The 17,509-nt window shown below is 38.2% G+C and overlaps 1 protein-coding gene across 3 annotated transcripts in view; it reads right to left on the bottom strand.

Moving 5' to 3' along the window:
• Positions 1 to 1,830: 1,830 nt before the first annotated feature.
• grk5l (G protein-coupled receptor kinase 5 like) overlaps positions 1,831 to 17,509 on the bottom strand; it is a 75,387-nt gene continuing 59,708 nt past the window's right edge. Inside the window, exons 8-16 of one of the 3 annotated variants that reach the window (XM_079827610.1) lie at positions 16,471 to 16,611; positions 16,029 to 16,219; positions 15,894 to 15,931; positions 14,322 to 14,411; positions 13,306 to 13,514; positions 10,249 to 10,386; positions 8,039 to 8,176; positions 7,531 to 7,662; positions 1,831 to 3,692 (exon numbers count right to left, since the gene is read on the bottom strand). In XM_079827610.1, coding sequence (XP_079683736.1) covers positions 3,609 to 3,692; positions 7,531 to 7,662; positions 8,039 to 8,176; positions 10,249 to 10,386; positions 13,306 to 13,514; positions 14,322 to 14,411; positions 15,894 to 15,931; positions 16,029 to 16,219; positions 16,471 to 16,611 — 1,161 coding nt within the window. In that variant the 3' untranslated portion in view covers positions 1,831 to 3,608. Of the gene's footprint in view, positions 3,693 to 7,462; positions 7,663 to 8,038; positions 8,177 to 10,248; positions 10,387 to 13,305; positions 13,515 to 14,321; positions 14,412 to 15,893; positions 15,932 to 16,028; positions 16,220 to 16,470; positions 16,612 to 17,509 lie in introns of all 3 variants that reach the window. The other 2 variants (XM_079827611.1, XM_079827612.1) reach the window with 2 other exon arrangements.

Below are 17,509 nucleotides of genomic sequence, written 5' to 3'. Positions count from 1 at the left end.
TGTGTGTGTGTGTGTGTGTGTGTGTGTGTATGTGTTTGTGCGTGTGCATGTTTACATTGTGTGAATGACTGAAGTGACACACAAGTGCAAACCGTATCATGGGCACTAACCTGGACTAGACTTCTAAAAAGGAGGCACTTCATTGGGTTTTTTTCTTTCTCCAGAATATAGTTAAAACTCACTTCATAACTTATACAAAAAATTAATCCAAAAAAAGCTGTGCCTTCAAATTCTCATGTTCTCTAATTTGAGTTTTTACTTGCCAAATTAATATCACTTCAGTTCCCTTTTAGTTTGGTCATTGTTATAAAGGCAAAGTTCTTTTATGCAGCAATTACATGCGTCACCACCAGTTCATTTGTCACATTGTTGTACATATGGAGGACATACAGGAAGTATATATAAGCAAAGCATTATCTCTTAGTCTGAGGAAAGGTTCAGCAAAGGTTCATTTTTCTAAACTTCAAAGCTGTTAAATTACTTCAGAGGATACTGTAGAAGTTTAAACCATCAGGCCTTCAATTTACAACCCTTTTGTTTAAATTACAGAAATAATGCTAGTTTACTGTGACACCAAACGTTTCCGTCCATTTAAGAAACTCTTTAAAAAAGTGGCAAACCTTTTCTTTTATGTTTCCATAGACCAAATCAATATTTCCTTGCCAATATAACATAAGTTTACATCAGTCCCTCTTCATGATATAGAGAGTTAGAAACACTTATTGAACTATTACAAAAATAATATGCAGTTTATCTATGCATACTCAGGAGAAAGGTCTACTTCAAATTCACTGTAAAATCAGTAACTCGACTCTCAGTGGCCGGAGTATCAAGTTAATCAAGTTTTATAGCAACTAACACACTGTGGTTAGAAGAATCGCTAATTTAGATACACAACAAAGTGGCAAAAGTGAAGAATATTTCCTGTAATGGTAAATAAAGCACTTCCAAACAAACTGTCAGCATTGGCCACAATTTAAAAAAATAAGAGAAATGCATGAACATAAACCTTTTCTGAATTTCACCTGAAAGTAACCATGAATCATCACAACTATGTGGCGTATAAAGTCTCACCACAGCGAACAACATCATGTCACTAATATACACAAAGATCAGACCCCTAAACCATTAACCTTCTAAAAGACACATTGGTCCCGCTCGATGAATAGTTGATTGACCATGCCGTGTGCAGTGCAATTTATGTAACATGTCATAATACAGTGCAATAACCAGTTATTACACACATTTCAGAAGAGAAGTTTGAAATGTTAGAACCTGCACTAAGTATACACTTTTTTTTCGCTTTAACCCTTCAGAGGAAATTTCTAGCACAAAAAATTAATGGCATAACTGATGCATAATTTGGTAAACACACATCAGTTTAATGATTGGAAATTACATGGCACTTAGCATACGTACTTGTGAAATAGCTTCAAGTCATAATTCTAATACACTTGATTTGTCTTGAGATTCGCTATTGAACTTTGAGGTGAAAAAAAAAAAACCTGGAATGGTATTGTAAATGCAAGATTATGAGGTTGAGATTCATATTCTATTCCTTCTTGAGTCACTCTGTTTGGTTACTGATAAACTATCCATTTATTAAAACATTTGAACACTACAAAACTATCATGTATTCTCTATGCACGGGATATAAATGTATTTTTAGGTTCCAGATTCCCATGATGTCTATACAACTGAAATCCTGGACACTTTTTAAATGAGTACATTTACAGTTGGGGAAGATGAATGAAATGTCTTTCTACCAGTTGGCATCTGATTGGAAACTGCATAAATATGAGAAAACAGCTGCTGAGGTATGAAAGTTAATGTGTGTGTGTGTGTGTGTGTGTGTGTGTGTGTGTGTGTGTGTGTGTGTGTGTGTGTGTGTGTGTGTGTGTGTGTGTGTGTGTGTGTGTGTGTGTGTGTGCGTGTGCGTAAAAAGGCTGAAGTGAAGTGGTGCCAGTTTCAGTCTATTAGTGGTTGTAATCTGATTTAATGAAGGCATTATTACACACCGGATCTGGAATAAAAGCTGTTTTGTTGTAAAAGTGAAAATACTTCACTGTGTATGGCCAATTCTGTCTCCTCTTGGAGCTGCTGTGATACAAATTTAGAAAATTTTTAAACTGTTCTCCACATCAGCAAAATCTCACAGTAGCTCAGATTGAAGAGTCCAGCAAGATCCTCTGATTCAATGCCAATTTGCCTATGGAAGCTGAATAAACCAACCGTTTATCGTTATTTTCTGTAACTTGCGTAAATAAGCCACTTATGAATAATGTGATAAGATGAAAAGTATTCCCTGACTGATTTGTTGTGCTGTGATTGGCTATGTATCTGCTGGTAGGCGGCCTACATACCCAAAGACCACGCCCACTGAGATGGCTCCGCCTTTCACAACGTTCAATGGCCTTTATGCACAAAGGAAGTGATCATACAGAGATACTTTTAGCTTATGTTTGTAGACCACGTAGTGTCCGGCAAATGGAGCAGATGAGATTTTAGAAAACGGACGCTGGTCTTAAGTGGACTGGAAGAGGCTGAAAGGGATAGTTCACCCAAAAATAAAAATTTTGTCAACATTTACTCACCCTCATGTTGTTCCAAATCTGCATGAATTTCTTTTTTCTGCTGAACACAAAATAAGATATTTTAAAGAATGTTGGTAACCAGACAGTTGACGGTAGCCATTGACTTCCCAAGTATTTTTTGTACTATGGAAGTGAATGGCTACCGTCAACTGATTACCAACATTCTTTAAAAAAATATCTTCTTTTGTGTTCAGCAGAAGAAAGAAACTTTTACAGTTTTGGAACAACTTTACGGTGAGTAAGTGATGACAAAACTCTCCTTTTAAGCTGCCAAATTGAGTTTGTTTTTCAGTGATATCACATAATTTGCAGATGACACAGGAAGGAAAGAATATACAGCTTAAATGAGCACCTATTTCCTTGTGCTTTAGGCCTTCCCTTCTCTGCAGCAAAATATGACAACGGTTACTCAAATACGTGTCTTCCTGTAATAAGCTCAATCTTTGGCCTGAGAGTATGCAAGGCAATGCACATTTTGGGTTGAGGTTGGAGGTGTTACATGTAGATGGAAAGAAAAAAGCGGTAAGTAGGTATAACGAGAGGGATGGAGGAGGAAACGAGAGTGTGCGTGTGTTTGTGAGTGAGTGTGTAGTCTCTTAAGTTCACTATATTAGCTTTCCTTTGCAAAAGAAAATTTAAAAAGCCCCCTTCCCATTCCCTGTGGAGGCCTCTCTTTGTCAATAAAATCCCCTGAATAATATGAGTTAATTATGTCATTGTCAGTGGCTCTTTACTGTTCCAGCAATCCTGAGGGAGCGTGAGGTGAAGGAATAAATGTTCTCCTTTCTGTCACAAAACAGATAAATAAAGGTCTTTAAACAGGATTTTGTTTTGTCTCCTGTCCTCTCGGCAGGCCTTGGATGGATAGTGTGGACCAAGGCAAGGAAAACGGACTCTTCCACGCTCTGTCGACTGGTCTTTAAAGGGCAGGAGGAGGAGTTCCTCACTCTTATTCTTTCCTCTCTTTATCGCTCACTTGCTTTTGTTCCCTGCAGTCCTGCAGCAATCTGTCCACTAGGGGGCAGAGTTTGACATGGAGTCAACAGAGTTGACACTGGAAGACGAGACCCGGCTTTGAGCGATGGTCACCTCTGGATGCTGAAGGATGAGAGACAATGACAGATAGAAATAATTAATGTTAGTTATGATGTATAAATTCTCTCTTATATAGACATGTACAATCAGGGTCCAAAATTAACACTCGCCAGCAGTGTTGGGGGTAACGCACGTTACTTAACCAGATATACACTCACCTAAAGGATTATTAGGAACACCTGTTCAATTTCTCATTAATGCAATTATCTAATCAACCAATCACATGGCAGTTGCTTCAATGCATTTAGGGGTGTGGTCCTGGTCAAGACAATCTCCTGAACTCCAAACTGGATGTCAGAATGGGAAAGAAAGGTGATTTTAGCAATTTTGAGCTTGGCATGGTTGTTGGTGCCAGACGGGCCGGTTTGAGTATTTCACAATCTGCTCAGTTACTGGGATTTTCACGCAAAACCATTTCTAGGGTTTACAAAGAATGGTGTGAAAAGGGAAAAACATCCAGTATGCGGCAGTCCTGTGGGCGAAAATGCCTTGTTGATGCTAGAGGTCAGAGGAGAATGGGCCGACTGATTCAAGCTGATAGAAGAGCAACTTTGACTGAAATAACCACTCGTTACAACCGAGGTATGCAGCAAAGCATTTGTGAAGCCACAACACGCACAACCTTGAGGCGGATGGGCTACAACAGCAGAAGACCCCACCGGGCACCACTCATCTCCACTACAAATAGGAAAAAGAGGCTACAATTTGCACAAGCTCACCAAAATTGGACAGTTGAAGACTGGAAAAATGTTGCCTGGTCTGATGAGTCTCGATTTCTGTTGAGACATTCAGATGGTAGAGTCAGAATTTGGCGTAAACAAATTTGACTTGTTACCACTGTGCTGGTGTAATGGTGTGGGGGATGTTTTCTTGGCACACTTTTTTTTTTTTTTTTTTTTTCATTTGGCAGACGCTTTTATCCAAAGCGACTTACAGTGCACTTATTACAGGGACAATCCCCCTGGAGCAACGTGGAGTAAAGTGCCTTGCTCAAGGACACACTGGTGGTGACCGCTGGGATCAAACCAGCAACCTTCTGCGTATCAGTTCCATGGTTTAACCCACTGGACCACCATCTCCACTTTAGGCCCCTTAGTGCCAATTGGGCATCGTTTTAAATGCCACGGTCTACCAGAGCATTGTTTCTGACCATGTCCATCCCTTTATGACCACCATGTACCCATCCTCTGATGGCTACTTCCAGCAGGATAATACACCATGTCACAAAGCTCGAATAATTTCAAATTGGTTTCTTGAACATGACAATGAGTTCACTGTACTAAAATGGCCCCCACAGTCACCAGATCTCAACCCAATAGAGCATCTTTGGGATGTGGTGGAACGGGAGCTTCGTGCCCTGGATGTGCATCCCACAAATCTCCATCAACTGCAAGATGCTATCCTATCAATATGGGCCAACATTTCTAAAGAATGCTTTCAGCACCTTGTTGAATCAATGCCACGTATAATTAAGGCAGTTCTGAAGGCGAAAGGAGGTCAAACACAGTATTAGTATGGTGTTCCTAATAATCCTTTAAGTGAGTGTATCTTTTACATAACAATTGAAAAACTCCATTCTCTTTAGTTCAGTTCAGTTGGCCTTGTTTATTTGTAGGCAAAATATCAGAATGTGGATACTTCCTCATAACATAGATCTCTGCATGTGTAGCCATTTAAAGCATTGCTTTCCATAAAAGGTGATTAATTATCTTGGATGCCTAGTTATTTTGTAGTTTATTTACAAAACGCATACACTACTGTTCAAAAGTTTGGGGTCAGCTATTTTTTTTAAAAAGAAATTAATACTTTTATACATAAAGGACACAGTAAAGACATTTATAATGCAACAAAACACTGGAGAAATGGCTGCAGAAAATTCAGCTGTGCCATCATAGGAATAACTTATATTTTACATTATATTAAAATAGAACACTGTTCTTTTAAATAATAATATACGCAGAATGCAAAAAGTGACAATTTATGATCCCAAACTTTTTGAGTAAAGCATGTAGTGTATTTCTCACAGTAAAACAACAAAATAAAAATATGAACAAAATCTTAACACATCTTAATGTTTAACAGCTAAATATTTTGTTGATATTGTCTCATTTAGACATAAAGCATTCATTTTATAAATACAGTATATATACAAACACATTAGTGTTGCCAAATAGATTAATTGCGATTAATCATCTAATATAAAAGTTTGTAAATGAATAACACTGAATATCTCTTCATCACGGCACCTGTTGGTGGGTGGGATATATTAGGCAGCAACTGAACATTTTGTCCTCAAAGTTGAAGTGTTAGAAGCAGGGAAAATGGGCAAGTGTAAGGATTTAAGCGAGTTTGACAAGGGCCAAATTGTGATGGCTAGACAACTGGGTCAGAGCATCTCCAAAACTGCAGCTCTTGTGGGGTGTTCCCGGTCTGCAGTGGTCAGTATCTATCAAAACTGGCCCAAGAAAGGAACAGTGGTGAACCGGCGACAGGGTCATGGGTGTCCAAGGCTCATTGATGCACGTGGGGAGCAAAGGCTAGCCCGTGTGGTCCGATCAAACAGATGAGCTACTGTAGCTCAAATTGCTCGAGAAATGAATGCTGGTTCTGTAAGAATACACAGTGCAACGCAGTTTGTTGCGTATGGAGCTGCATAGCCGCAGACCAGTCAGGGTGCCCATGCTGACTGAGCCCTGTTCACTGCCGAAAGTGCCAACATTCGGCATGTGAGCATTAGAACTGGACCACGGAGCAATGGAAGAAGGTGGCCTGGTTTGATGAATAACGTTTTTTTTTTTCACATCATGTGGATAGCCGGTGCGTGTGTGTTGTTTACCTGGGGGACACATGGCACCAGGATGCACTATGGGACGAAGGCAAGCCGGCGGAGGTAGTGTGATGCTTTGGGCAATGTTCTGCTGGGAAACCTTGGGTCCTGTTACTTCGACACGTACCACCTACCTAAGCATTATTGCAGACCATGTACACCCTTTCAAGAAAACGGTATTCCCTGGTGGCTGTGGCCTCTTTCAGCAGGATAATACGCCCTGCCACAAAGCAAAAATGTTTCGGGAATGGTTTGAGGAGCACGAGTTTGAGGTGTTGACTTGACCTCCAAATTCCCCAGATCTCAATCCAAACTTGTATGGGATGTGCTGAACAAACAAGTCTGATCCATGGAGGCCCCACCTCACAACTTACAGGACTTAAAGGATCTGCTGCTAACATCTTGGTACCAAATACCACAGCACACATTCAGTGGTCTAGTGGAGTCCATGCCTTGACGGGTCAGGGCTTTTTTGGCAGCAAAAGTGGGACCAACACAATATTAGAATTAGGTCATAATGTTATGCCTAATCGCTGTATTGTGTTATGTTAGATGTGATTAATCAATTTGACAGCACTAATATATACATATATATATATATATATATATATATTAAGATTAATGTCAAATACAGCTTTATGGCCGGTATGAAATAATGTGAAATTTGAAAAATAACAGAAAATATAGGATTCAAAATCTAAATTTAAACCTAGAAATAAAAAGAAAGGAACATTTTAATGTACAATTAAGAAGAAACAAATAAAATCTGCACTCTTTCTAGGTCATTAATCAAACAAGTAAACTTGTTCCTGTGTAGAGATAGGAAAACAAATTCTAAATGAATGTGGCAAAGTTATTTTTGGCCCCTGGGTACAATGCTTCAGCCTGATCGTTGCTGTTCTGCTCTACATGTGTGAGCGTGTGGTGTCCTGATGGGGTGTTTGACCTGGTCTGTAGTTAACTATTGTGTTCTCTGGGGTGTTCCTCTGTGGTGGAGGTGGAGGGGATCCTCACATGTCTCCTAAAGATCCTGTCCAGCAGGCTACGCCGAGGAGGCTCGGGAGGCTGGTTCCAATCCAGGTCAGGGGGTCGTGTCCCCTGAGGCCCGAATACATTAAGGTCGCTGAAGCACTCCGTCTCGATCATCTGCAGCAGAGAAGGTGCATAAAAAAGAGGAAGGACAAAATAGCAAGAGATAGACACACAGATGATGAAGAGAAGGTCAAATCATCCTTATTTTATAAAATCTTTACAGAATACAGGGTAATTACAGTTCTGGAGGCTGATTGGTCAATGCAGCCTTCTAGTCATTCTAATATACATTATTAAGAGCTATAAACACCATTAACACCTGTACATCTTGCGGTCAGTGACCTTTTTAATTTTTTCTTGTTCATTACTGTGCCAAATGGAATGTTAAAGATGATGCCAGGTTGAATGATTCATTATAGTGTTATCTGAAAAAAATGTTGCCATATGGCATTACGTTGGCAGCAGTGGGGATTTTAGCACAGCTTCATACCTCATTTTGCCATGGGATGGAGACACTGCCAGTGGCAAACTTGGAGTAGAAATCATTGTCTGTTTGGTCCAGGTTGACTCCCTTTACGGTGGAGAACTGCTCAATGTCCAGAACATCTTTACAGTAGACCGCCCTGGGCTGTTCAATTATCAAAGAAGGGAAACAAAAATGAAAAACAGTAATAACAGAATTCAACCCTATGCACATTTCTAAAGCCTTGAAATTATGAAACATGATCAAAACAAACATCTCTGAAAAACCTGTTATACACAATCTACAACATGCTGATAGTTTATACTTTTTTTGTAAGCAAAAGACCTTGTAGAATAATTGTAAAAACATCCCCCTTCAGGTTGTGGTACACATTTTTCTGCTGTAAAATCTTTTTTTAAATGTAAATGTAAGAATAACTTTTATATTGTTGGTAATATTTCAAGATGAACACTTGATTGGTTTACTATATTTTTTTTTGGAAAAAAAAAAAAATATTTTGAGGAAGGTTTATTTTATATCTCTCAATCGTCATGTGTTTTGCCCTCAACAACTAAAGAGCTTTGATCATAAAACAAGGGATAAGAATACCATTTTAGAAAGACATACATTGCCTGGCCAAAAAAAAAAAAGTCACTGTTTGGATTTAAATAGGCAAATGTTTAAGAGTCTATGATTGGATCATTATTTACATTACATAATTGATGGAGTGTGAAGCTTTTCATTTCTTAATCAACAATGTAGGAAGACACATCATGAATTGGCACCTCAGAGTCCAGACCTTAAGTTCATTGAAAGTCTTTGGGATGTGCTGGAGGAGACTTTACAGAGAGCTTGACTCTTGCATTGTCAATACAAGATCTTGACCAAAAATGTATGCATCTCTTGATGTGCCTGATGCATCTTGACATTGAAAATATACTCCAATATCCTACTATATGAGCCATTAAAGGTCCCATCATCCCATGACATGAAAATTTCACTTTATGAGGTTTTTTAACATTTATATGAGTTCCCCTAGCCTGCCTATGGACCCTCAGTGGCTAGAAATGGCGATAGGTGTAAACCAAGCCCTGGGTATCCTGCTCTGCCTTTGAGAAAATGAAAGCTCAGATGGGCCAATCTGTAATCTTCCCTATATGTTGTCATACGGGGAAAGGGATTTGCCCGCTCAGAGAATTTGGAGAAAATGGATTCCGTTTATTTTTTACATTTAATTCAGTCGCAATGTCAGCACAGATTTTACAAACAGACTTTTACGATATGGATTCGACAGCACCACCACAAAGAGTAAGTAACAGTGTTCATTAATGCCTGATCTGTGATTTCAAATGTGTAGCTAATTATTCAAGTTCACACAGATTTTCTTTCTAAATCGTTTAATACTGTTTATGCATCAGTGAATCAATCCAGTGACTAAACGATCAACTTCACATTGTTTCTCTCAGGAGCATTTAAAACAATCTATTATTTAAATTGTGATTAAACTACAGAAAGCGATCAAAGAACACTCTCTTTATAATGTTCAAAGCTTTCAATCACACGTTACGAGTATATCTGCACACTTGTCCAAACTCCCGTTATAATGAATGACGCCGTTATGCTGCACAACGAAGCTCTTACTGTATTCATATCGATGTTGTGTATGCTGTTAGTTGTGGTGAAAGCATTTCGTGAGAGAAATCGCATTGCAATGCTGAGATCACTTCATTCAAGCGATCAACACACTGTCTGTCTACTCAATGCTCATCACTGCAGCATTTCATGTGAAGGGAAAAGATCTAAAAAATAATGCTATAATCAACACTTTCACGATTCATTAATCTCGACAGCTGTAATAGTAAAAAACGTAGTAAAAGTATTTGAGAGGGTTCCACATATAATACACATTTCAAATGCAAAGATGTCAGCCAATCACAACAGTCTCACAGCAGACACGCCCCTTCAAACAGAGCATTTAAGCCAAAGGGCTAAAATCACGATAGAACATTTTTATTTCTAAATAATGACATTTTATGATGTAAAAATCATACTAACAATATAAATACACCTCAGCAAACATTATAAAATAATTTTAAAAAATCCAAAACATGGGACCTTTAATGCCTGATGTATCAAATATGATGCTCAATAAAAAAAACCCCGCAAACTTTCTGACTATTATTTCATTTGTCAGGCTTAACGGTGTTAACATCAACTACATGAGGACAGGAACTCACATCAGGCACAAAGGAAGGTTCCAGAATGCCGGCCTCCAGCCTCTTGAAGTTGATGTTCTTAAAGAATGGGTGGGCTTTGACTCCAGCAGCTCCATCCACCTGGCAGCCGAGCCTCTGCTTGGGATCTTTGGCTAACAGCTGTGGGACAAGGAGCGAAGAGCAGCCAGTCAGACATTAGGAACACAGGTTTGTACATTCTTTAAGAGTGGAATGAAAGAGGTGAAGCTGGCCAATGGCTTTGAAACACTCGGAAAAAGAGCTTGTGTGCCAAATGAAGACATTTAAAGGGGGCAAACATCCTAAAAGGGTCAGCAATCACAAACCAGACATCACAAAACCACACAGGAACGAGTTAGGCTGGGAACTTTAGTGAGCTCAAATGTGGAGGCCATTTGCATGACACGACTTAGAATTTCAAATTAGAGTCAGTTCACCTTAAACATTTTAATAAAGGCCTTCTGAAGCGAATTGATGCGTTTTATAAGAAAAATATCCATATTTAAAACTTTATAAAGTAAAATATATAGCTTCCGGTGGACTGCCTTCCGTATTCAATTTACGAAAAAGGTGTAACTGCTACCACGTATCACTAGAACGTAGCCCAGGCATTTTGAACTGCGAGAGGCGTTACACTTTATGTGTAAGTTGAATATGGAAGGTGCCAGAAGCTAGATATTTTACTTTATAAAGTTTTAAATATAGATATTTTTCTTACAAAACCCCATTGATTCACTTCAGATGGCCTTTGTTAACCCCCCGGAGCTGTGTGGAGTATGTTTATTATGGATGGATGTGCTTTTTTGAGCTTCAAACTAAAATGGATCCCATCACTGCCATTATAAAGCTTGGAAGCATCAGGATATTTATTAATATAACTCAGATTGTGTTAATCAGAAAATAGAAAGTCATATACAACTAGGATGGTTTGAGGGTGAGTAAATAATGGGGTAATTTTCATTTTAAAGTGAACTAAGTAATTTAAATAAGTTTTGCGTGAAGAAAGAAAGTTGGACTTCTGCTGAAAATCTTAAACCTTTATAAGACCATTATGAATTAAATTTAAGACCTATATCACGCAATAAAAAAACTTACAAAAGGAAATTCAAAAATCACAAACTTGCAAAGCAAATTAATTTATTCAATTTGAACAAAGTATCAGTAAACTTGCACTTCCCCATAGCTCAATCCCACCAGGATATTTATTTATTTATTTTTTGGTAAAAACATTTTTTAATCAAAATCTGATTTTTGTGGTGGTAAATTTTCCCGCTTAGAGTCAGAAATATGGCCAAAATCGTACAAGTAAACCACAGCAATAAGCAATAAGAAAAGGATATATGGACATAGGCATAATAATTATGTGTATTTGATCGTTCAAGGGCAATAAGCCTAAATAGAGCACATTTGGTATCTGATATCGGTCCGTGTGTCAGTACCGAATAGAGTTTGTGGTTTACATCGCTTTTATTTACTCTTTTTTTAGTGCCATCATACTTTTTATTTGGTCATTCATCCACCTTGAGTAATCGCTTTGCCCGGTCCTTGGCGCTTATGTGAGACAGCAGGTGAAAAATGTAATGATTCGCCTTCGCTCTCACAATCGCGGAACTGGAAGAACTCGAGAACTATTAGCTGAAGAATAAAATCCGTTTTGTGTGTCTGTGGTACAATCAGAAAGAGATTGGCTGTAATATACGATGCATGTTGTTCTCATTTGTAGTCATAATACAACAAATGATATTTGGACTAGCGAAAGAAAGAACTGCAACACCCCGGAATAAAAAACAAAACACACACACACACACACATTCTAAATCGCTGCAGGAGCATTTCAATAAGCATTAGAGGTAGCGTTACATGTACGTAGGAAAATTAAGACATGTTTAAAATTATTTAAGACCTAGAACTCAATACATCAGTGAATTTAAGACTTTTTAGGGCCTAAAGTTTAGATGTTGAAATTTTTGACTTTTTAAGGGTGCTTTCACTCTAGCAGTTTTGGTGCGCACCCGGGTTTGATTGACGTCAGAGTTTGGTTCGTTTGGATGATGTGAACGTTGTCTTCCGAACTCGGGTGCGCACCCGCAAATCGTACCAGAGTCCACTTAAAAAGGGTGGTCTGGGATACGGTTCATGTGAACTCCGGTACGGTTCGCTGCTGATGTGAACGCAATCGTACTAAATCACGGAAGTGAACTGCTGGAAGATGACATATGATTTGATAAAAATGTGTGTTTGAATGTGTTTCAGTCATTTTCCGGGCGAGCGTGACTGACGTACTGCAGCAGAGAGCTGTAGATCTCATTTCTGCTCATCTTCAGCATTCTTTAGAGCATTTGCAGTACATTCACGGCAGATAGACGCAAGTACCATTACGTACTAAAGCTTTAGAAACAAAACCAACGGTTCAAAAACAAAAATATAAAAATTAGGTGAGCAACGCTATGCATTTTGCCACCTTCACGCTCGCTGTCGATACTAAGCAACCGGGTAAACAGCTGCTGCTTTGATGACGCAAACGCACCCTGGTTCGGACCCAGACAATATAATATGAACACAGTCGAGCGGGGGCAAGGGGAGGGGGAGCAATCGAACTCGGGTTTGGTCCAGGCAATGTGAAAGCACCCTAAGACCCCGTGGAAACCCTGAAATTACACATTTTTCATTTTTGGGTGAACTGTCCCTTTAAGATGAACAGAAAGCCAGTCGCATGACACAACTCTAATAAAAGACAGCTGAGGTTCTTTACAATACATATAGAGTATTAAACAATACTGAACTGAGCTGCTCTCAGAGAGCTCATTATCAGCTTCTTTCCCAGCCGAAAACATGCACTAGCAGCCAGAAAAATGAGCCAAACATACAGAATGGACTCAATTTGACCAGTTTTGTGCACTCAATCAATGGACTCTTAATCAGCTTGTATGGCGTGTTTGACTGAAGAGATAATGTAGCTTTGGATACAAGCTCTTAGTTGTACTCTGTGTCATCTTGGATTTTGACCAGCATAGAAACTTCATTCTTTGTGTATATGTGTGTGTGTATGTGTGGCCTCACCATCCTGCAGATGGCTTTGGTGTCTTCTGAAAACTTGTCGCTGTACTCCTCTTCCTCCTCCTGCACCCTCTTCTCCACTTCTTCCCTCTTCACTCGCTCTTTGCGAGCACGGAAAGGCGATCGGCCAGCGGTCATCTCATAGATCAGACAACCCAACCCCCACCAGTCTGGACTCATGCTATACCGCTCGTTATTGATCACCTCTGGAGCTGTCCGTTAATACAGTTTGAGTTCATCAATCAATAAACATTTCAATGTTTCATATTGCCATGAATAGATATCTAGTAGGACTGAGTGGTGCAGCTAAAAACAAATCTCGATATTTTTCAGCCTTTCGATTATATTTGGTATATACTAGCGTTCAAAATGTTGGGGTCTGGAAGATTTTTTCTTTTTTTTTAAAGAAGTCTATTATGCTCACAGAGGCTGCATTTATTTGATCAAAAACACTGTAAAACAGTAATATTGTGAAATTGTATTACAATAAAAAAGATTTTTTACTATAGTAATATATTTTAAAATCTAATAATTTATTTCTGCTGAATTTTCAGCATCATTACTCCAGTCTTCAGTGTCACATAATCCTTCTGAAATTATTCTAATATGCTGTTTGGTGCTCAAGAAAAAAATTATAATTATTATCAATGTTGAAAACAGTTGTGTTGCTTAATATTTTTGTGTAAACCATGAGGATTTTAATGAATATTCTTTGATAAATAGAAAGTTCAAAAGAACAGCATTTATTTAAAATAAAAATCTTTTGTAACATTTTAAAATGTCTTTTGATCAATTTAATGCATCCTTGCCATTAAAAAGTATGAATTTCTTTAAAAAAACAAACAAACAAAAAAACCTTTGAATGGTGCTGTAAATCAATACATTCAATACTAAAAATGCATTAAAAAAGTTATGATTTATTCATAAATGAGAGATGCTATTTTGCTTCAATTTTAAATCGTCTGCAAAATCATGAATATTTTACACATTTATAAATCAATACAGCTAAATATCATTACCCATATAGCCCACAGTCCCCACTCGACCACGGATCTGTTCTCCATCAGGCACTTTAATGGCCAGTCCCAAGTCTGAGATCCGGATATGACCTGTAGGGATAGTGAGGGAGTAGTAGCAAACAAACCAGAACAAGTTAATTTAAGTTAATTTATTGTTATATTTCATAATTTATTAAACTTTAACTGATATTTATATATATATTTTATATTTATATAAAATGTAATTTATATATTTTGACATTGGGGCTATAATTAAAGATTTATTAATATGGCAACTTAGGGCCTTATTTTAACAAAGTGCTAAGTGCACTTAGGGCGTGTCCGAATCCACTTTTGCTAGTTTAAAGACAGAAAAAAAAAGAAGAAAAAAAAAATCGTCGGCGTGCCAGGCTCATGGTCTAAAAGGGTTTCCCTTATTCTCTTAATGAGTCATGGGTGTGTTTTGGGCGTAACATGAAATAAACCAATCAGAGTCTCATCTCCCATTCCCTTTAAAAGCCAGTTGCGGATTCACTATTTACATGGCGGAATTTGCAAGCAGAAAGACTGAACACTTCTCCAGAGAGGAATCCTTTGATTTTTTTATATTTAAAAATGTTTGCGTGCTGCTGCGTCCCTGTGTGTGTAAAAAGCAGAGTGTACGCATGTTGTGCACATTACTAACGCGCCCTTTAAATAACACAAACAATACTGCGCTATTGACTTTAGACCAGGTTTCAGTTGGTCAATGGCGCAGTCGATTTCAGTTCTCAAAATCCGCTTGTTAAGTCATGACGTAAGGAACGCTGTTTCTGGGTCCAAGCCTGAAACTCGTTTCACACTATTTATTCAAATTAAACATCAAACATTTAAAAAAGTTAAAGATTTTAAATACTTACATTCTACACAACAGTCTCTGTGCTCACAGTGTCACAAACATTAATATTTTAACGATTTATAAAAGATGAATCACTGTCTGGCCATCTGGAATTTTCGTATGGAGATAAAGAAAATTTTTTTTGTAGTATTACACCATATTGTGTGTGTATATTAGCACCGTTTGTTGTTTTTCTTGTGGTATGAGATTCCATTTGGACCCAGAAGCTCTGCCGCGTGACGTCAGACTTAACAACCGGATAGCAACGCACCAACTATGCGCCTCGTTTGCACCTCTTTTTCAGACTGCACAAATGGGTGCACATACATTTGTGCACATGCATTTGCTATTTAAACAACGTGGCGCAGGACGTGAAAATGATAATGGCGTTGGGCTGAAATTTGCAAAAAACACTTGTGTTGCGCCTGGTGTCGCATTGCTCCCTTAGTCATTGAAATCAATAAAAATAAATAATGGAATTTATCCATACATAAATACATTTTTGAACAATCATCTTACACATGCTACACTTTTTTCTTCTGTCTTTTGTGTGAACTAATAAAAAACAACAACAACTTTGGTATCAGATGGAAGCCAGTATCGGGAAAGAAAAAAAGTGGGATCGGTACATCCCTAGACCAAATCCAATATAAATTTAATGTCAATGCAATGTCACATTTAGCTCATTTGAAAGAAAAACTGATTTCTTAACTTACCATTATCATCTAAAAGTATATTCTCTGGTTTTAAATCCCTAGAATGAAAGAAAGCAAAAATTTTCAAATTCATTATCATTTTATGAGGATGGGTGTATTTGAGGATAGTGTAGTCACACATTGGTTCCTGCCCACCTGTAGACGATAGACTCTCTGTGCAGGTGATCTAGACCACAGCAGATCTCGGCACCATAGAACTGCACACGGTCCTTCTCGAAGCCTGGGGTTCCCATGTTATAGATGTGAAACTTCAGATCACCACCGTTCATTATGGTCAGCACCAGACACAGGGCATCTTTGGTCTCATATGCGTACGCTAAACTAACCTGAGAGAAGAGGATGAGCAGAATTTTTTTTTTGACCTTTTTAAGTATACAAGCTGTTAGCTAGTCTTTATTAGACAAAAAATATTGGACAGAGACAGGAAGGTACTGAGGAATATGCATTTGAGCCTTTATTGCCTGGCCACTTGTGAATGGAACCCCCAAGATGGATGTTTATACCAGGTGTAAACATGACCAGAGTAAAGGGAGGAAAAGAGATGATAGATAACAGATAAATGAACGAATCCACTTACCACAAACCTGCTGTTGACCTTCTCCAGAATCTGTTTCTCATTTAGAGCCATGGCCTCCCCCTTTCTCTTCTTTATCCTTTTCTTCTCAAGCTTTTTACAAGCATACATTTTACCTGTGGCTCTCACCTGGCACGCACACACCTGGGCAGGGATGGACATATATTATCACCACATATATACACACACACACACACACACACACACACACAACATGCACGCACGCACGCAAACCTTGTGACCAAACTCTAAAGTGATAGTTCACACCAAAATTGAAATTCTATCATTTACTCATTTTTATGTTGTTCCAAACCTGTATGAATTTATTTCTTCTGTTGAACTAAAAAGAAGATATTTTGAAGAATGTTGGTAACCAGCCAGTTGATGGTAGCCATTGACTTCCATAATATTTTTCATACTATGAAAGTCAATGGCTACTGTCAATTATCTGGTTACCAACATTCTTCAAAATATCTTCTTTTTAGTTCAACATAAGAAATAAATTCATACAAGTTTGGAACAACATAAGGGTGAGTAAATGATGACATCATTTTTGGGTGAACAATCACTTTAGAGTTTGGTCACAAGGTTTGGCGGGTAAATTTTTTTTTAGCAGTCCATTGTCATAGTGTAGCACAGCCCACGCAAGTCACTTTAAAACCAAGAAGCTTTCTATTGGTCAAAAGTGGTGAATTCGCATGACCAACGCATGAAAAACTACACACCTGCGCACATAAGTATTCATATGCGCTTGCCTATGGACTAAACACTTGATGCTTTATGTGCACGCCGTCACCATTCTCACAGATTCAAGTTTTTTGAAATATCCAAGTTTGTGTTTTCAAGGCACCAAACACTGATGCCTTGCAAATTAACGGCCAGAATGCATTACAAGTTTTCTATTTTAGTTGAAGATGATGTTGTGTAATTGGCCCAAAAAGTAAATAATTAATGAATTTTCACAACTGAAATGAATCAATAAAAAACTTAATTTAGCTGGACATTTTTTTCTAGAGCTGTTGTACAGCCAAAACAATCTCTC

Source organism: Gobio gobio (assembly GCF_949357685.1).
Source record: "Gobio gobio genome assembly, chromosome: 10".
Taxonomy (NCBI): Eukaryota; Metazoa; Chordata; class Actinopteri; order Cypriniformes; family Gobionidae; genus Gobio; species Gobio gobio.
The sequence above is the reverse complement of the archived record's forward strand: the minus strand, read 5'-3'. Positions and strand labels throughout refer to the sequence as shown.